The sequence below is a fragment of the Parastagonospora nodorum genome (genome assembly GCF_000146915.1).
Source record: "Parastagonospora nodorum SN15 chromosome Unknown scaffold_9, whole genome shotgun sequence".
NCBI classification, from domain to species: Eukaryota; Fungi; Ascomycota; class Dothideomycetes; order Pleosporales; family Phaeosphaeriaceae; genus Parastagonospora; species Parastagonospora nodorum.
The window spans coordinates 1192271-1212024 of record NW_001884557.1 but is presented as its reverse complement, the minus strand read 5'-3'; the positions used below and the strand labels follow the sequence as shown (position 1 = coordinate 1212024).

At 51.0% G+C, this 19754-nt stretch overlaps 8 protein-coding genes across 8 annotated transcripts; 4 read left to right on the top strand and 4 right to left on the bottom strand.

Annotated features, from left to right (window-relative positions):
• Positions 1 to 457: 457 nt before the first annotated feature.
• SNOG_06628 (hypothetical protein) lies at positions 458 to 1758 on the top strand (the record flags this gene model as incomplete). Its single annotated transcript, XM_001796941.1, has 2 exons — positions 458 to 1394; positions 1484 to 1758. The coding sequence occupies 2 exons, from the start codon at positions 458 to 460 to the stop codon at positions 1756 to 1758; spliced, it is 1212 nt and encodes a 403-aa protein (XP_001796993.1).
• A 380-nt stretch (positions 1759 to 2138) lies between these two features.
• Positions 2139 to 4489, top strand: SNOG_06627 (hypothetical protein; the record flags this gene model as incomplete). Its single annotated transcript, XM_001796940.1, has 3 exons — positions 2139 to 2289; positions 2349 to 3552; positions 3763 to 4489. The coding sequence occupies 3 exons, from the start codon at positions 2139 to 2141 to the stop codon at positions 3896 to 3898; spliced, it is 1491 nt and encodes a 496-aa protein (XP_001796992.1). The 3' UTR covers positions 3899 to 4489.
• Positions 4490 to 5030: 541 nt separating this feature from the next.
• On the bottom strand, positions 5031 to 6187 carry SNOG_06626 (hypothetical protein; the record flags this gene model as incomplete). Its single annotated transcript, XM_001796939.1, has 3 exons — positions 5031 to 5459; positions 5510 to 5726; positions 5856 to 6187. The coding sequence occupies 3 exons, from the start codon at positions 6185 to 6187 to the stop codon at positions 5031 to 5033; spliced, it is 978 nt and encodes a 325-aa protein (XP_001796991.1).
• A 1161-nt stretch (positions 6188 to 7348) lies between these two features.
• On the bottom strand, positions 7349 to 9334 carry SNOG_06625 (hypothetical protein; the record flags this gene model as incomplete). The annotated part of the gene is made up of 6 exons (XM_001796938.1): positions 7349 to 7450; positions 7502 to 7969; positions 8061 to 8324; positions 8394 to 8694; positions 8748 to 9051; positions 9100 to 9334. 6 exons carry the CDS (start codon positions 9332 to 9334, stop codon positions 7349 to 7351), a joined length of 1674 nt encoding a protein of 557 aa, XP_001796990.1.
• Positions 9335 to 10402: 1068 nt separating this feature from the next.
• Positions 10403 to 11401, bottom strand: SNOG_06624 (hypothetical protein; the record flags this gene model as incomplete). The annotated part of the gene is made up of 2 exons (XM_001796937.1): positions 10403 to 10899; positions 11014 to 11401. The coding sequence occupies 2 exons, from the start codon at positions 11399 to 11401 to the stop codon at positions 10403 to 10405; spliced, it is 885 nt and encodes a 294-aa protein (XP_001796989.1).
• A 682-nt stretch (positions 11402 to 12083) lies between these two features.
• SNOG_06623 (hypothetical protein) lies at positions 12084 to 14096 on the top strand (the record flags this gene model as incomplete). Its single annotated transcript, XM_001796936.1, has 3 exons — positions 12084 to 12364; positions 12413 to 12781; positions 12834 to 14096. The coding sequence occupies exons 1-3, from the start codon at positions 12146 to 12148 to the stop codon at positions 14094 to 14096; spliced, it is 1851 nt and encodes a 616-aa protein (XP_001796988.1). The 5' UTR covers positions 12084 to 12145.
• A 248-nt stretch (positions 14097 to 14344) lies between these two features.
• On the bottom strand, positions 14345 to 15045 carry SNOG_06621 (hypothetical protein; the record flags this gene model as incomplete). The annotated part of the gene is made up of 2 exons (XM_001796935.1): positions 14345 to 14701; positions 14764 to 15045. The coding sequence occupies 2 exons, from the start codon at positions 15043 to 15045 to the stop codon at positions 14345 to 14347; spliced, it is 639 nt and encodes a 212-aa protein (XP_001796987.1).
• Positions 15046 to 16568: 1523 nt separating this feature from the next.
• Positions 16569 to 19450, top strand: SNOG_06620 (hypothetical protein; the record flags this gene model as incomplete). Its single annotated transcript, XM_001796934.1, has 3 exons — positions 16569 to 16818; positions 16882 to 17592; positions 17652 to 19450. The coding sequence occupies 3 exons, from the start codon at positions 16569 to 16571 to the stop codon at positions 19448 to 19450; spliced, it is 2760 nt and encodes a 919-aa protein (XP_001796986.1).
• Between the last annotated feature and the right edge of the window lie 304 nt (positions 19451 to 19754).

Below are 19754 nucleotides of genomic sequence, written 5' to 3'. Positions count from 1 at the left end.
AACCGGCAGCGCGCTTATACCTCTGGGCCTAACTTGGTGGCAGGCAATCATAGGTGCCGTAACCTCACTGCTGTATATCGATCTGTAAGCTGTACTGACTGCTCCGCAGCCATAGTTGTTGGCAACACGCTCGCGACCGCCGCCCTGCTCCTCAGCTCTCTTGCTGGAGCGTACTATCACAGTACGCCGTCGTCCAATAGCACATGGACGAACGCTGACTGAAGCAGTTGGCTTTCCGGTTTTCTCTCGAGCCGTTTGGGGGATATGGGGTTCGCAGTTTGTCGTATGGAATCGTATCTTCCTTGCATTTGGTAAGTCTCACATCTTAATCTTTGCGGAACAACAGCTCAGATAGCCATAGTCTGGTCGGTCACATCTTCCAAAGTTCAAATACAATCACTTACGACCCGACAGGTACGGCTTCCAGTCATGGGTCGGTGGAGAATGCATCTATCTCATGCTGCTCTCTTGGGACCCCAATCTTGAGCAAAACATCCCGAACAAGATCCCTACCGAGACGGGCATGACAACCGCCCAATTTATGTCATATTTCATCTTCTGCTTGATCAGTCTGCCAGCCTTACTCATCCGGGTTCATCGTATCCAGAAGTTCTTCTACGTTACTAGCACGATCACTCTGACATTCTTCATGGTCTTGTTGATCTGGGCTCTGGCTACCATGGGACCTGAGGGCTTCGGCAATACTCTCAACTCTGACACCTCAATCCCGGTATCCGGATCGCCCTATAGCACCACCTGGCTGATGATATACGGCATCATGTCAACCATCGGTTCCATTGCGGCGGGTATACTCAATCAGAATGACTACGCTAGGTTCGCTGCGCGCTCTAGCCATGCCATCTGGGGACAGGCTTTGGCCTTCCCTATGTACAGCATCTTCGCCTCCGTGATCGGCATCCTCGTTACCGCAGCCACACAAAACCGTCTGGGCGAACCTATCTGGAATCCGCCCACCCTGTTCATTCGCTTGCTTGTTACCAATAACAGCGCGGGAACAAGAGCTGCAGTGTTTTTTGCTGGACTCGCCTTGGCTATATCTCAATTGGGAAGCAACCTTCCAGGCAATGCGCTCTCCGGAGGTTTGGATTTGGCATCTGTCTTTCCGAAGTACATCAACCTCCGCCGATGTGCATACATTATTGCTATTCTGAGTCCGGTCGTCAATCCTTGGCGCCTTGTGAACACGGCTACAACTTTCTTGACTGTCCTCTCCGGCTATAGTGTCTTCCTTGCCCCCATGACGGGCATCATGGCTAGCCATTATGTCTTTGTCGGCAGATCCAAAGTCAACGTCGATGACCTCTACATTGGCGATAGCAGCAGTGTCTACTGGTACACTAAGGGGATCAATTGGCGTGCTCCTCTCGCGGTGAGTATCCAACACCTTCGACTTTAAGAAAAGCATACTAACTTTGTATCGAGTGGGTCGTTGGTGCCTTGCCTTGCCTTCCTGGTTTTATAGCCGCTTTGAACCTATCAATCATTGTCAGTGACGGCGCGGTCGAACTGTACTATATGAACTACCTCTACGGATTCTTGTCCAGCGCATTGGTGTACTTCCTGCTCCATTGGGCTGTACCCGATAAGAAGTTGGATAATTTTGTCAAGAGCAGTCTCTCTGCTCATGAGCTGCAACGGCTGTATGATGGCCGTTGGCAGGTGACTATGGGTCAGATGCCAGAGAACTGTGATGAAGGTGTTTCGGAACAACATGACTCGGCGAAGGCTGCTTTTTAGCGGATCATCGGAACTAAGGGCATCACCCCTTCAATACGAGATAGCGTAAATTACGAACGACTTCTTGTTAGTTAGATACTTTTAATCACATTATGTTTTACATGTCATTATCTATAGGTGTGATCTGAATGTAACCTCAGTGCGAAGCAACTCCTCAACAAATGAGTTCGGGCACTTTAGGCGACAAAATGAGATCCTGACTAGCGGGGTGCCATTTGATTGAAAAATGTCGGAATCGATTGTGCACGAGCCATCGGCCAAGTCAATAACCATCGGCCAAGTCAGTTCCCCGGTTTGCTGTTTATTCTCTCCTCTCATTTGTGATTTTGCTCTCTCCCTGCCCTTCAGTACTAGCGCGCGGAGAACTTTGAGCTATCACAATGGAAACTACTGGAGCTTCTGGCCTTCCCCGCAAATTCACCATCCAGAGCAACTTCGGGAGGGCAAGGCAACACCGCAGCCGAAAGAATCGCCCATGTGATGTATGCCGAAAGCGCAAAACTGCTTGTATCATCACGATCGAGCCGCCGTGTGAGTGCTGCTGGTTCGACATGCGCTTGGTGATTCTTAAGTGGTGACACATGACGCAGGTCTCTTTTGCAAGAGGAAAGGATTGATATGCCAATCTCAAGCTGAAGCCCAAAGTTCGATTGTCACAGAAGAGCCTGTAATGCCAAGCCCTGCAGCTTCGAGTCAATTGTCTCAGGACCTCGGTCAAAGATTCGCTCCTGTAGTCGTTGCCCGTGATAGCCTCTTGGACCAGTCAACCTCCTGTGGCGGAGAGATAGTGGCGCCCCCCAACCTGGACATCCCTGCTTTCCACACCCCGACAGATTCTGTTTACACTCTCGAGGATAACCCGGGCACAACGGCGCATTCCATGGGCCTAGCCTCCGAACAAGACCCCTACTTCATTGACGCCTTCCGTTCTGTTCTTGTGAGTGAGCGTGATGGGATTGATGCCGACTTACTTCAAGTCTTCGAAGGCGGGTCAGACCCTGATGAGCACCCTGTTCATTTCTTGCTGCTCCATGACGAGTTCCCCACCCACAGGAACGCTGCGAAGCACGCAGCAGCTGAGGCTATTGAGAATATTGTATGGCCGCATGGTCCAGCTCTTGTTCGCCTTTACTTTCGTCACGTTCATTCCACCTTGCCCATCATCTCTAAATGTCGTTTCCTGAGACAGTACGCCACTGCCAAGGATACAATTTCAGCTTCCCTCCGAGGTGCCGTCTACGCGTTGGCTTGTGTCTTCTGGAATCGAGATTCGTCCCTCGTAAACCCGTGCCCTTTCTCCCAAGATGAGATTGTCGACCATGCTCAAGAGTCTCTCCGAAGAGAGCTTGAGGCGCCAAACCTCTCAAGGTTGCAAGCCTCAATCCTACTAATGCACATGATGCCACCTGATATAGATAGTGTGGAAACACCATACACTTGGATTATGGCTGCTCAGGTCGCCGCTTGCGCCCAAATGATAGGCCTTCATCAGGAATCTGCACAATGGCATATTTCCCCATGGGAGAAGAGTTTACGGAGGAAGCTGTGGTGGGCGTCCTTCTTGACTGACTGCTGGTCATCAGTCTGCCATGGAAATCCTCCGCACATTGGCAACGACACATTTACAACGCTACCTCCTAATTTAGACGATCTTCGATTTGACGAAGATGTACCCAGCGACTTACAACACATGGTAGACTTCACTGATAGGACTTTTCGGGTGTCTGATGGAGCCCGGTTTCTGGAGATGGTCAGCATCTCTCGGCATTTACGTAGTATCTTAGACTGTAGCTGGTATGTTAAGTCATATAAGCCATCAAGTTTTCGCTAACGACCCTTTGGTTCTGTGAAAGCAACAATACAGTCCCGAAGTCAGCTCATTCCAGTGCGGGAGCAGTTGAAGGACTGGCGTTGCCTCGTGCCGGCATGCCTAGCGGCTGGAGCTCTTCCCCAAAACGGCAATACACTCACACCAATCACATGGTCTAGTCTAACGATCAAAAGGTTCCCTTCATCTCTCGTATTACGCTACTCAAGTACTCTTGTTTCGGGGCCTCATGTATCCTGCAACGAGGGAGGCAAAAACTACACCTGGTTCCAACCTTCGCCGGTGGCAGTCAGCCGCGCTCTCAGAGTTTGAGCTGTTTGTACTCTTTGTAAATTCTATCAGCGATGAGGAGATTAAAGGATTCTGGGGTCGACGTGAGTTAGCCACTGCTATTAATCCGACCGCTAAACAGCGCAGACGCTCGATCACAATTCATATTGTGTGGCAACTTCCTCATACATTTGTTTCTGCTCGCAACAGAACCACATGATGTTGAGACAGCCTATCGATTATTGGAAACCTTCCAGCAAGCCATCCAGCGGCTTGAGAGCACTGGAGATTCTGCAGCATTGCTCATGCTTCGGCCAACTGTCCTACGCATCAATTCATTCTTTATACAGGCTTCTGAGCTCATTCGAAATGGGCGCAGTGTAATCAATACTTCTCCAGCCATGACTTGACGGTTATTTCACGACTCAAGTCAACGTGGGAAGTTCAAGGTGTATATAAAGTCAAGATGTGCTTGACGAGCATGAGCTCGATTAAGAAGCATGGCATGGAGATTGTGGTTATTTGAGCAAGTCGCTCACAATAGACATAAACAAAGACGAACGGCAATTGCGGCTTTGCTGAGTGTCTGAAACGCGATGGACAGGCTAGCAGCCATTAATCGATCGATGTTCCGCAAACTCAAATGTCCCCTGTGCGCTCTCTGCCTTGCTGCATCCACTGCTGTATGGACACGACGGTTGGTTATAGAGATCTACTGCATCTGTGATAACGTGCTAAGATGAAAGATGCAGCGACCCAATTTCTGAACTCTCGAAACATTCCTGGCGTGCAGTCTTTCTCGTAAAAAGAATTTGTGTGTAGCAATATGTAAAGCCCCAGTCGTAGTTTGACCGATACCCTCCATCTCGAACTGAACATTCAAATATTCGACCCTCCGCTTGTACGTCGATATGACATCGCATTTGCGATACGAGAAACATGAGACCAAGATGATATGAGGTTTTCAGCGGTGTTACAAAGTTCCACAGGTTCTTCTTATAGCTATATCAGACGCAAGTACCCTCATCGTTTCGATGCTGATTCTTCTTTTTTTCAGCCCATGTCTTGGGTGTATATATGGTAAGGACATATGGATGTGGTATTAATTATCGATAGGCACATGCTATAATTGATCAAACAACTCGCACATGCGTCTCAACAGAGATCGAGCACTTTAAATGCCCTGATCGCCTTGGGGACGGAAGGACGGAGGAAGCTCCCTCTGTCCGCCCGCCTGCGCCTCCTTCCTGAACAGCCTGCTTGGAGCCACTAAATTTGCACACCCGGACGTAGCATAACAGATTTTTGTATCGCAGCAGGCTGTAATACAAATATCGGTGGGTCCACAGTCGGTATCGACAGTGCACGGTTGCTGCGCTCCACAGCCTTGATCCAGGGCGATGTTACCGCATGCGCTGATGCCAGCTGAGCCCATCAAGCAGATACACGTGTCGCTGCCAGTGCAAAAGTTGACGTTGCCGCACGTGGTAGCTGGGCTGCAAGTATTGGCGGTCGGCCGAGCTGGAGCGACACAGGTCGTAACTGTGGAAGTGACGGTCTCGGTTCCGGTGATAGTTGGGGTTTCGGTAACGATTGTCGGGATCTATCAAAGTCAGTGAATGACGCTAGGAGATTCGGACATTGCTGACTTACAGCAGTCGTGACGTCGATGGTTTGAGTTACAGTGGCAGTGATAGCATTTGTGCTGGTGACCGTCGACGTAACTGTTGGTGCCGGAATCGTCAAGCAATTACAGGCGTAGCTGAGTAGCTCGCATGCAAAGCCAAGGATAGGCGCATTAGGGCAATCGCCGTGGTTGCCCTTGAGAAACCTTTTGACAGGTGCAACGGTTGGTGCAGGGCAGACGTCACTTGATGTCGTAGTAGTCTGGGTGCTTTGGGAAAAGTCAGCTTGGCCGCTTATCGAAACTTGGCTGCCCTCCAGTAAAGTTTCTCGAGACCTAGTAGTCAGAGGTAGTTAAGAGAGCGCTACCACTCACATTGTTTCTGTCTCAGAGACTGAGACAGGAGCCGCCGTGACTGTTACGGTTCCTCCCAATTCGCCTCCCGTGACAGTAACCAAGTTTTCAGCAGTATTTGTGGTCATGGCAGTCTTAGTAGCTCCAATAACGACCGTGCGTGTGATAGGAGTTACTTTCAAAATCTTTTCTAAGCAGTACTTGAGGCCATTGGGATTGCCTTTGAGATGTTGTGCTGCATAGTAGACTGGATCATTGGTAGCCTTGCACTTTGGAAAGAGATCAAGGTCTGGATATGTGGGAGCTGCAACCGCGAGAGTAACCAACAGAAACGGAAAAATGCTTCTATACATGATGAAAGTTCCTTGGGTAAAGTAGAAGTGTGGGAGATATTAAGAGGAGTGCTCTGTAGGATACAGTGCTCAATGCACTGATCTTATACTTTGCTGAAATTGCTGATCACGGTCGTGACATGGTCGGCGAAGCGATGTAAATACGGGAAGTTTGAACCTACACACCTGCTCTTGAGAATCAGTGGCTGTCGATCTAACGCTAGAAAAGGTAGGATTTTCCTATTTACAGGCTTGTAAACTCGCTTTAGCGTCATCGATCAATAAAACTTCCCGCAGACACCAAATTCCTCACGGTAGATTTCTCTCGATTGGTATAGACTTCCACTGCAAGATACACCATGGAATGTCTCAAAAGATTTGAGTTGCAGCTGCTGATAGCACTATAAAGTACACAGGTGTTTATCTGCCCTATAGTCATCATGGCTCCATTTTGTGGTGCAAACATAGCAAAACAGATCAACAGGGGCGTGACCTGGCTCCAGAATGTGGCTGACCTGACAAACGCCACAAGCGTGGTTCAGACCAGAAGTTCGCTTAGGGAGTCATATTTTGAGTATGCGATCTACGATACTAACACGGGTCTGTGCGCGCTATATCTAAGTACCAGAGTCTAATCTACTTGTTTCTTGCGATCAGCATCATCCTTGAACTAAGATATGACGCACTGTAGAAGATTTTCCCGTGTCAAATTAGGAGTCGGGCAGCTTTACCCATGATGCTGTCCAAGGTACGTGGGCAGTTCAAAAGTAGCACAGAAAGTGACAAGGTACAAGGAGATTGAGTTGCCGCGTCATGATGAATTGGATTGGTCTGATCGCAATATGCTTCTCATTGTTGTGAGACCAAAGATTGGCGGGTTCAAGCTGCAAACTCGACGGCCTTTAAGTCATGGCACCAGGCAGCGGCAAAATTCGTGCCCGCTCCGCACCTACACACCACAAGCTAATAGTTTTTAGAAGTATACTTATTGTAAGCCTAGATTATCCTGTATATATACGCAGCTGCAAGATGCTGTACCTAATTCTACTAGAAACCTTTGAATATGTACAGGCTACTTCTTCACCTCTTCTCGTTAGGAAAAGGTGGGAAGGAGTTTTGCTGACGCCTAGTGATGGTACCTAACAGGAACGTCATCCGAACAGTGCACACTTCACACCACGTCTAGCTGATCTGCACAGCGACACGATTAGTCTGGTACTTCTTCGTGCTGGGCAGCAGAATCGTGCAGATGATCGCGATGCTACCAAATGCAATAGAAGTAAACTAGCTCTTGTCAGGCGGTCGTTCTGAACATCAAATACACAATCGACTCACCCAAACATATTTCAAACTCTGACTATAGGCCCACTGTGTACCCTTTGCCGCGCCCGCGATGACTGCTGGTGTAACACCAGGAATGTTACTCGTCGCCAATGCCTCGGGATCTGTCAAGAACGTGGTGACAAACTGTGTTACCGAAGTCAATGGCAGGCCGGCCTTGATTGCGTACTCAGCGACATAAGCAGGTAGATTCTTTTCGAGCTTGGTGGCAAAAATGTTGTAATAGATGGAGTATCCAATCGATCCACCGACTGTACGAATGGACAGCGACATGGCGGCGGCAGTAGTGATGAGCGCATCAGGGCAGACCAGCATAGCGACCGTAGCAGCAGGGACGAGCACACCACCGACACCAAAAGAGGCCATAGATCCTAGCGCGACGACAAGCTTTTCATTATCGGGATTCATGACCGCGAGAGATCCCGCGAACCCAGTCATAATCAGTACGGCGAGGAGGAGGACCTCGCGTGTATGTTTCGGAAAGAAAGACAATGCAGCATTGAATCCGATCGCTCCTAATGCGGTTGTGAAAGCAGGGGCCAAGTCCTCTGACACCGATTTTGACTGGATCGGGATCGTAGACGCTAGTGAAGGTGATCGGGAAGAAGTTGAGGATGCTGAAGAAGTTCATGCCTGCTGCGAATGCAACAACGTATGCGAGACCAACGATGCGCTGGCCTTTGAAGAGCTCTCCCGGCACCATGGGATGGCGGGCGAACTTCCACTCATAGACGACCCAGGCGACGATGAGTGCGAGACCTGAAAGCATCGTGCCAAGAACGTAGCCGGATGCCCATGGGTGAGTGTAGCCACCTGACTGGAGGGATACGAGGCTACATACTATTAGCGAAGCTATGATTTGTTGTCTCCCGGACTAATATCTTACAATAGAGTCCAAGCCAGTGATGGACAGAATACCTCCGATGAAATCGATGCGTTTGATAATCGCGATGCGAGAGAAACCTTCAGTGCGCGTGTGATTATGCGGGAAATATGTGAACAGCAAGCCCAAGCCTACGATGCCGTTGAAGATGAGCGCACACCATGGTCCCCAACGCCAGCCAACAGTCAGGTCACGATGAGACCACAGTTCGACGTAAAGAAGGTACGGGCAAAATGGAAGAACAAATGCGGTCACCAAGGCAAGCGAATAGCCTCGAAACTTCACAGGTACGACTTCGGCGAGCCTATTAGTGGTCAGTCGAGTCAAGTATCACACTTGGACAGATTTCTGGCCTACCCAGCGAGTCCAGTCAACTCTCCAATGGCAGCTCCCACACCAGAAAGGGCCATGCCAACAATCAGTTGAGCAAAATTGTGGCCAGAGCCAACAAGGGCACATCCAATGCAAATGCACAACGAGCCGAAAAGGGCAATGTAGCGTTTGCCGAACAGATCTTGTAGATAGCCAGCGTATGGACAAGCCGCGGCGATGGCGAGAATGTTGGCCGTTGGAAGCCATGCGGATCCTCGAGAGAGACCAAGATCCTCTTCGATGAATCCGAGTGAGCCTCCAGTGAAGTAAAGAATAACCTGAGAGCCTACTATACTTTAGCATGTATGACAAGAGTTGAATTTGGTCGGTTGGGTACCTGTGTAGAGGGCGGCGAGAAAGATCGCGGCGAAGATACTTCGTATGCTCCACTCAACCTTGCCATCTGAGTCGTCACCTTTGACAGCATATGAATTGGTCATGTCAATGCCTTCCAAGGTTCGCTCCTTCTGTAGCTCATGCGACGAATCGGTAGGTGACTCGTCCACATGTTCGACATATTGAACCTCTTGCTTCTCGTGGGCATAGTCGGTCGTCGTTGTGTTTGTAGCCATTATGCACTAAGAACTTCCAGTTTAGCAGTCTGGGTGTCAGAAGCAATATCAAGGTTGGACCGTCTGTGCAGAAGATAGCAGACCGGGACCCATGACCATGCTATATCTTGGTGGCATGTATCGATGTGCCTCCACAACCCGGACGACGTACTCTTGCAGATCTAGATCCCAACACATGGCGTTGCTAGTCGAGCATTCAGCACGCTTTCAGACACGGGTGGCCAAGTATCGCCCCACAAATACCCCAGGAAATCCGGGGAAGTCTCTTGGTTGTGCGGGGAATATGTGGCGCATTATGACTTTGTGGTTTTCGTTCGCCTGGTGAGCAGCTTGGGATTTTGTCAAACTGACTCGGTGAAATCGACACAGCTAAACAACAAAACCAGACCTGGCAATGTTCGGTAAATTTATTGCGAAACCCCGCAACATGGGTCCTGGAATAGGTACAGGATTTTGCAGAGTCCGCCACCCTGGCTGAAGGCTGCCTTGGCATTTGGTGGCTGCCTTTGCTCTTGAGGTTTGAACAATTGCCAAGCTACTCATATTATCCACAGGAGTCCATCCCCAGATCTTCAAGTAGTGCATCTGTTTCGGCTTCTTTAGGGTCCTTGATATGGCGTCTTAGCCACAGCTATCATAGATCTATGTGAGTGCATTTTCGGTGCTATCGCGGGAAAGGACTCGTAGTCTCCTGGTTCGGACCCACAAATCATGGCAGCAGGTAGCCGTGACTTTTCAAGTCTCGATCTAGACACTCTGTGAGCTCGCACAAGCCTTCTTGTAAACATCAGTCCGTAAGGGAAACTTTAGACCAGCGCATTGTGCCTAGGACTTTTGGAATTGCTGTACAATCGTGTAAATCGCTACCACACTGATCGAGTCTAATCAAGACAACTAGTGAGAGCAGTGATTCGAAGAAGGGATTTGACGGTAAAGTGACATGGTATAGTCATCTGGTGATTCAAATGCAAGATCATGCTGTCCTGTAACTTTCCGTCGAGAAAAACGGTGGGCGCTATGTATGCCAATACGTTGAGGATGCCTGGCGAGCTCAGAAGTCGTGACCGATCACTTCTTCTGGCTCTCCTCGGCGATCAAAGCTTCGACATCTCGCTCCATGAGCCAACCACGAACACTCTCCATGACTTTCTCGAGCGTCTGGCCTCCTCCCATCACATCGTCTAGATCGTGCACAGTGATGCCGCTTCGATGGTCCGTGACTCGTTGTTGACCCCAGTTGTAGGTGCGAACTTTGTCTCCGCGGCCCATCTTCGCCACGCCAACAACGCTCCTTCGTAGATTGACCATCTCTTCTTCCCTCTTCTCGCGTCTCAATTGGGCGATTCGCGAGCGCATGAGCGACCAAGCACTCTCTTTATTCTTGTGCTGTGACCTAGAATCTTGCATAGAAACTACCGTGTTGGTCGGTATGTGGGTCAGGCGCACAGCAGATTCTGTCTTGTTGACATGCTGACCACCCGCACCGCTTGCTCTCATGACTTCGAGCTTGATTTCCTTTTGGTCGATGTAGTAGTCGCTCTCAGGATTTTCGAAATCTTCCTGAGCTTCGGAGTTTTCTTGTAGACTAGGTAGCACATGAACCGATGCTGCACTGGTATGTGTCCGTCCTTTGGTCTCAGTCGCTGGAACCCGTTGAACTCTGTGTATGCCTGCCTCACATCTGAAAACGCCATATGCATCGGCATTCTCTATTTCAAAGATAGCTTCGGAGAGCGGTACTCCAGCTTCTGTTGTCCCGTTGACGTTCTCATATTTCAACAAGCTCGTCCGAAAGCCACTGCGATTGCAAAATGTTTGGTACATACGGAACAGGTCACCAGCGAAGATAGCTGCCTCTGACCCGCCCGCTCCAGGACGTATCTCCAGAATGCATGGCAAGTGCGCAAACGGGTGCACTGGCACAAGGGAAGTGATCAGACTCTGCGATGCATTGGCGAGTTGTGTTCGTGATTCTCCGAGATCATCGGCAGCGAGCGAGCGTAATTCGGGGTCGGTTGTAGGGTCGTGAATCAGCGATGTGAGCTCTGTCACAGACTCGGTCAACATCAGTACATTTCATGTTACTGTGAGTAAATGCACGCTCTGATGCTCACCTCATTGGCCTTGTCCCATTGACCCAAAGCATTTACTATTGGGCTATATTCGCCCAACTTCTTTGCCGCACGTGTGTCGAATCCATCCGCAAGTTTGTCGGTGAGCTGTTTATGCTCAAGAGAAATATCGCGAGCTCTACTGAGGAGAGCTGCTGGTACTAATTCAGGATTGGAAGCTTGTCTGTTAGCCTTTTACATGATGCGCGAAATAAAGCAGCTCACCACTAGATTGGAAACGTAGCTGACGTCTGACCAAGGGTCTTCCAACACGCGATAGACAGCTGCGGCATACCCATGAGGCTGTTATCATTGTTGTAGTGTGGTTGAAGCTTGACAGAAATCCGCAACAGCTCCGACGCGCTTTCCGAAATTCCGCAAGCGCGGAACATCGCGCTGCACGTGACTCGTGCTTCTCTCAGATCTTGAGACGTTCAATGGAGGTTTGCATCAATTTCCATTACACAGCGAAGTCTGTAGTCACCTTCCTGATAGGCCATATCTCGATCCGCATGCGACGTCATGTCTACCCCAGCAATCGCAAGCAGCTACGCCGAAGTGCCTAGTACAGCAGCCGAAATCGGCAATCCGAACGGCACCACCATCTCCGGGGATAGCCGTCCATCATGGTTATGAATGAGTACGCTTCTTCATACTCCATGGGTAGCACTTCTGGAGTACATCTTAGTCGCAAAGACATATGACACCCCGACGCAGCAAAAGAGCTAAGACACACCACGACTCGGAGTCGAAGCCAACCATGCCGAGTTCCAACGTTTACCCCCACCCTGAGCCCCAGTTCGCCCACTTTCCCAGCCGACGGTCCGTGGTGCACAGTACCAAGGGCATTGTATCAAGTACGCAACCTCTTGCGACCTCTGCTGGAATTGAGATCCTGAGGAAAGGTGGTAATGCTGCGGTATGACGTAATTCATCTCAATGTCGACTCTCTACTCATACTGAACAGGATGCGGCTATAGCTGCGGCAGCGGCCATCAATGTGACCGAGCCGGGCTCGACAGGTATTGGCGGTGATATGTTCTGTCTCTACTACGATGCCAAGACAAAGAAGGTCTCCGCCTTGAATGGGTCTGGACGTTCTGGCGGGCAGGTTACTCTTGAGAAGATTAGGAAGGATCTCAAGATTAAAGACGGCGAGGTCGGTCACATTCCCATGCAAAGTGTCCATGCGGCTACTGTTCCTGGCGCAGCAGCGGGATGGGTGGACACGGTTGAACGCTTTGGAAGCGGCAAGGTCACTTTGGAAGATGTGCTCGCTCCAGCCATTGAGTTGGCCGAAAAGGGCTTTCCAGTATCTGAGCTATCTGCTACATTCGTAAGTCGTTCATATCTCTGTCTAGGACTCTCGGATACTAACACATGTGAAGTGGGCAGAGAGCGAAAATCAACTCAAAGAAGCATCGCCCAATGGCCATGAAATGCTCAAGAAAGACTCATCCACAAAGGGCGGATACAGAGCGCCAAAGGCTGGTGAAATCATGAAGAATCCCACAATCGCAAACACTTTCAAGCTACTTGCCAAACATGGCAAGAAAGGTTTCTACGAAGGCGAGGTAGCGGAGCAGCTCGTAAAAGTTGTCTCCGACCTTGGAGGCTATCTTACTTTGGACGATCTAAAGCACCACGCTGAAACTGGTTCTGAGTCTGTGGAGCCGATTTCGCTCAAGTACACGGGTCAGGGTGTAGGCGACAGCCCTGTCGGTGGAATCGAGCTATGGGAGCACCCGCCTAACGGCCAGGGCATTGTTGCACTGATGGCGCTCGGCATTATTCAGGAGTTGGAGAAGCAAGGAACTATCCCAAGATGGAACCACAAGGACCACAATACCACTCAATACCTCCACGTTGTAATTGAGGCTCTGCGCATCGCCTTTGCAGACGCGCATTGGTTCGTCACAGACCCAAATGAAGTCAAAGTCCCATCGGCAGAACTCATCTCAGAAAAGTACCTCGCTGAGCGCGCAAAGCTGTTCGACCCAAAGAAAGTGATTTCCTCACCAGTCCACGGCTCGCCAGCACATTTGCAAAGCGACACCGTCTACTTCTGCTGTTCCGACTCCGAAGGCAACGCGATTTCTTTCATCAACAGCAACTACGGAGGCTTTGGTACAAGCATCATTCCCAAAGGCTGTGGCTTCACGCTGCAGAACCGTGGAGCAAACTTCAGTCTGGTGAAGGATCATCCCAACGTCCTTGCGCCGCGGAAGCGACCTTACCACACCATCATCCCTGCTCTGACCACTTACATCAACGACAGTAGTCTGCATTCCGTATACGGTGTCATGGGCGGCTTCATGCAACCACAAGGTCACGTGCAAGTCCTACTGAATCAAGAAGTCTTCAAGCTGAACCCGCAAGCTGCGCTGGACTCGCCGCGTTTCTGCATCGGCGGAGGTATGCCTAGCGCGGACGGGACGATGACTGATGCCACCATTTATTTGGAAGAAGGCATGGACTCCAAGGTCGTTGAAGAGCTACGCGCGCTGGGACACAGCGTTCAGCAGCTGGATGGGTTCGGACGCGGCATGTTCGGTCGAGGTCAGATCATCAGGCGACACGAAGATGATGGTGTTTTGGTCTGGAGTGGTGGAAGTGATTTACGTGGAGATGGCGCTGCTGTGCCTTTGTAGTATAGTCAGCTATACATCGTTTGAAGAATCAGTCGTGATCGGTAACATGGAGGAGAGTACTGCAATGCTCAAAGGTGGCGTACGACTATGCGGTTGTTTGGCCAGCACGGAGATGCCTTCGTTATAAATTCAGCGTTCCCCTGCCTATTCTTTCATTTCTTGCAGTGGTCTGTCCACGCTCCATCACGTGTTCCACGAGTTCTTTAGCAAGCCCAAAGTCTCTTCGCCTTTCCATGGTTGTGCTGGACCTACGCTTTCGTCCGTCCCGTCCTTGTCCTCCAACTCCTCACACCATCGTCAATCTCCTTCCTCGTAACTCCATCTTTGACCAACCACATCGTGACACCAAGAGTCTCCACATTCTTATTCCGACTCTCATCATCGAAGAACAACATCTCGTCGTACTCGATGCCACTGTCCCTATGTATGCGCGTGAAGTGCGTCGTTTTACTCCCAGGATATATCTGCAAGTGGTCAAAGTAATCTATTGCGCGGCCTGATGAGCCAATGGAGTTCGGTATCTTGAGGAGTTTGAGCAGTTCGCGACCAAGATCTGGGGCGGATGTTCGTGATGCGGCAGCGATGAGGATGGATTTGGATTTGAGCTGGGGTGCGTTAGATACATGCTCTCTCTCTCTCTCTCTCTAGAATTAAGCCGAGTAATTACTGCTTCCAGAATTCCTCCAACATCAGCGTAAAAGCCGTAGCCCTCGCCATATCTGTCTTTGACCTTCAAGCCTCCTTCTACCGCCTTGACTGGCCCTGTAACGTGTGTGTCTACCCAGAATGGCCAGAGCGTGTAATCGAGGTCAAAAACCATGATCTTGGGTAACGGTAGACCATCTGTAAATGTGGACGGCCATTGCACCTTGTCTGGTAATTTGGTCGTGGTTGCGGTACCTGTCGTGCCATCGGTCGACAGCGATGAGGTACCGCTGCGGCGAGGCATTATTGTTTTCGGTAAGTACAGCGACACCAGTATGAAGTGCAAGAAGAAAGCGATGGTGCAAATAAGCGTGAATCGTCGTAAGGCGGCCAAGATTGCCTTGTGTATGATCAGAGAGATGCGGCTATCTCAAGTGGCGTCGCGCGTCGGGCCGATGACGTCGCGCTTGGGTTTCTTAGAAGCGGACAAGCATGTGAGCTTCACCCACCACGAGATGGCTATGTCTACATCTTCTTGACCCAGCCCTGCCACTTTGCCACCTAAGACCCAGGAAATAGCTTTTCTTCTCCTCATTAAATCTGTTGATTGCGTTGGGATGGTCTCTGCAGTGGTCTCACGTTCGCAAATGCGAGCCTAATAAGGGCCGCTGCATCGCCACCATCTCACCTACCATAGGTAGGTATTGAAGGAGCATCAACCGCCTCTATCAGCGGACTTCTTCAGGGCAGTGCTTCCAGCGATTAGAACAGCCAGCTCAACAGCTAGCTAGTGGTGAGCGTGACGTAGTACTGATTTGCTGTCAAAGGGGGCCACGTTCTCAGGATGTCGTGTGAAGGGCTGCTGCATGGCCCGGAACGTTACATGTGAGCCTCCCAATATTAGGTTTCCTGGGCGTCAACTTTCGAAGCCCGGGACGCGTGAAATTGCGGTTGACACTGTGAGACCACTGGGAGCAGGTGACGATAAAGTACCGCATCGTGCTAACAAAAGCTTAGCGCCGCCAACATGCACGAGCCCCTTACACGGGCGGGTGATCGCTTCTTCCATCACGTCCACATCTCACGATGTCTTGGAAAGGAGGCCAGCTGTTTTCACCGATTTCAGCAAGCGATGGATAGCGCTTTGAGGTTGTTGATTAACGACGCCGAGTCTTCTAGTTATTGCCCAGCATGGAGTCGACTTCGCGTATGACCACGCGACATGGCAGCCCTGACATGTTTCAAGACGATCGCGTGCTCACAATGGGGTAAGGAGTACTCATGGCACCGCTCTTTCCTAGCTACCCCGGATCTTGTACCTTTTAGGTAGGCAGAGGTTACCATGGTGCACTCAGGGTTCAACAACATGCCATAGGTACATTGTCTTTCTCCACAGATCTACAGCTGGGCGTGTCGGGAACCCGCGATTGGCTTTTCACTATTATTACTCTTCCCGCAGTCCTTGCTGCAAGCCACTCTGCGATTTGACGGGCAAACAACTACCCCTGCCAATCTCTTACGCCAAACGGCTACAGCGTCTTGCCGTCGAGGTTACGCTCCAGGAGTGACTACTTCTACCCGAAGGAACATGTGCCCTACGCGCGAGCAGACTAGAGGGGCAGATTGTGGATCAAGGTGGATCAGTATTGACATCGGTGCCGATATTACTGGGGAAGTACTGGGGTATTGCTGGGGTATCACGCACACACCTTCACTCACTGCGGGAAGCGCCGCTAGCACCGCCCCTCAGGTATAAAATTGCGGGAGGCGCCTCGCAATTACAACGACTATCTCGGGCACACTCGACAAGAAAATCCTCGAGTCACCATGTTCAACCAGCTGCTCCTTGCGATTGCCGCAGGCGCAGGGCTGATTGCTGCAGCCCCAACGCCCCAAGAATCTCCCAGCGCACTCCAGGCTCGCGATGCGGATCCGAATAGCTGCCCTGGCTACGCTGCGTCGAATGTCTCCAGGACGGAATCGGGTCTCACCGCGGACCTTACTCTAGCTGGTACAGCCTGCAACGTCTACAGTGATGACATCAAGGACCTCAAGTTGGTTGTAGAATACCAGACCGGTATGCTACTATCTTCCATCCCGCGACTTCAAACTAGTGTCAAGCTTGACTAACACTTCATAGACAAGCGTCTCCACGTCAAGATCTTTGACGCAGCTGTTCAAGTCTTCCAGGTCCATGAAGAAGTCCTGCCACGCCCCAACAACGACCAGGTTCCCGCCTCTGGATCCAATGTTGCTCTCGAGTTCGATATGGTGGAGAGCCCTTTCTCTTTCACCGTCAAGCGCAAAGATAATGGAGAGGTCCTCTTCAACACCTCTGCTGTGCCACTTATCTTCGAGAAGCAGTACGTCCGCCTGCGCACCAATCTGCCCAGCGACCCAAACATCTACGGACTCGGCGAGCATAGTGACTCCTTCCGCTTCAGCAAGAACTACCAGCGTATCCTATACAACTCTGAGTCGCCCAATCTCCCTAACAATGCTAATCTCTACGGCACTCACCCCGTATACTTCGACCATCGCGGTGACAAGGGTACTCATGGCGTCTTCCTACTCAATTCGAGCCCCATGAACATCGACCTGGGCCAAAACAACGGCACAGGCACTCAGTATCTCGAGTACAACACCATCGGCGGCATCATCGACCTTTACTTCCTGGGCGGAAAGTCACCTACTGAGGTATCCCAGCAGTATGCAGACGTCGTTGGTCACTCACAAATGTATCCCTATTGGGCTTTTGGCTTTCACCAGTGCAAGTACGGCTATTGGGACGTGAATATGGTTGCTGAAGTCGTTGGCAACTACTCAACTGCTGGCATCCCACTTGAAGTGAGTACTTTTCTCGCAATTTCGTCTGTCTTCACTAACGATAATACAAGGTCATGTGGACAGACATCGATTACATGAACTTGCGCGAAGATTTCACGACTGACCCAGAACGTTTCCCACTTTCTAAAATGCGTGAGCTTGTCACCACTCTCCATGAGCGTGACCAGCGGTACGTGCTTATCCTCGATCCTGCCATTCATGCTGTCGACAACTACCCGCCCCACCAGAAAGGTGTCGAACAGGATGTATTCTTGAAGGCGGCCGATGGCTCAAATATTCTCGGCATTCAGTGGCCCGGTGTTGTGGTCTGGCCTGACTGGCTTGCGCCTAACACGCCACAGTGGTGGACCGACGAGATCGAGGCCACCTTTGACAAGGACACTGGTATCGACCTCGATGGCATTTGGGTCGACATGAATGAGGCGTCAAACTTTTGCGGTGGTATCGACTGCAAACCCCGTGAGCAAGTTGTCAACGACGGTACACCCCCGAAGCCGACTAATGCGCCGCGTCCTAATACCGGCCGCCCGATTCCCGGCTTCCCTGCGTCTTTCCAACCTGGCTCCAATAATTCAACTGTCAAGGCACGCAGTGTCGAGGGCCGCAAGGTCCACAGTGGCAAGGCTGGTGCGGTTGCAACTCGCGCAACCAATGACGATTCAACACCCAAGGGTCTGCCAGACCGCGACCTCCTTAACCCCAAGTATCGAATCAACAACCACCGCGGCGATCTTGCAAGTTACACAATCTACACAAACACCTCAAACCACGATGGTAGCTGGCAATACGACACACACAATTACTACGGCCACACGATGTCTCACGTCACTCACGACTCCATGGTGAAGCGACGTCCCGGTCTCCGACCCTTGGTCGTCACCCGCTCCACCTTCGCTGGCACCGGCCGCAAAGCTACCCACTGGTTCGGGGACAACTACTCATCCTGGGAGCATTACCGTTTGTCGATCCGTCAAATGCTCGCCTTTGTCAGCATGCACAACATGCCTATGGTCGGTTCCGACGTGTGCGGCTTCAACGGCAACGCAGATCAGTACATGTGCGCTCGCTGGGCGCTTTTGGGCGCCTTCCAGCCCTTCTACCGCAATCACGCCGAGCTCTCAACCATTCAACAGGAATTCTACCAGTGGCCCATTGTCGCCGAGGCGGGTAAGAAGGCCATCAACACGCGCTACAGGCTCATTGATTACATCTATACGGCGCTACAGAAGCAGGCCACGGATGGCACCCCGATGATCAACCCTCTCTTCTTCCTGTACCCTGAAGATGACAAGACGTTCGGTATCCAGGACCAGTGGTTCTTCGGTGACAGCCTGTTGATCTCGCCCGTTACTGAAGACTACAGTGATACTGTGACATACTACCTCCCCAAGGACACGTTCTACGACTACTGGACGCACGCCAAGGTCGATGGACAAGGCGCAAACGTCACTGTCTCTAACCTCACATACACCGACATCCCGATCCACATCCGCGGTGGAAGCATCATCCCGCACCGCGCCAATTCTGCGAACACCACCAAGGCCCTTCGCAAGGAGGCCTTCACTTTCATGGTTGCGCCTAACGCAGAGGGCAAGGCTTACGGCTCTCTGTACCTCGATGACGGCGAGAGCATCGACCAGCAGGGCACCAGTGAGGTCAAATTCTCATACGAGAACGGCAAGTTCGGCGCCACCGGCAGCTTTGGGTACGCGGCGCAGAGCGGCGAGAGCCTTACTGTCGACCATGTGCTTATCCTGGGCCAGCAGGAGGCCGGTAAGCTTGGTACTCATGATGCGGAGAAGAAGACGATTGAGGTCAAGGGGCCGTGGCAGCTGAATGGGGCTTGGGGGTTTGAAGTCTAGGCATGAGAAATGGTTTGCATTGGGTGGAGTTAATGGTATTCGGCATCGAGAGGCGTTTTGGGGTGTGACTGTCTTGTTTCCAATCAAGGGAACTGGTCCTTTTGCCAGGCTAAGGAGCTTTGCGATGGGATGATTCCGATCACTTCCAGCGCCCGGCGTTCATTCTTCGGACACTTCCGATCACCTAGAAATGTCATAGAGTGTTAATGCTACAACATGGTTTCTAATTTCTAATCAAGATCGTGCTTCTTGACTGTATTCCATACCACAAAGTTTAACATCGAGCTCGTGAGGCTTACTCTCT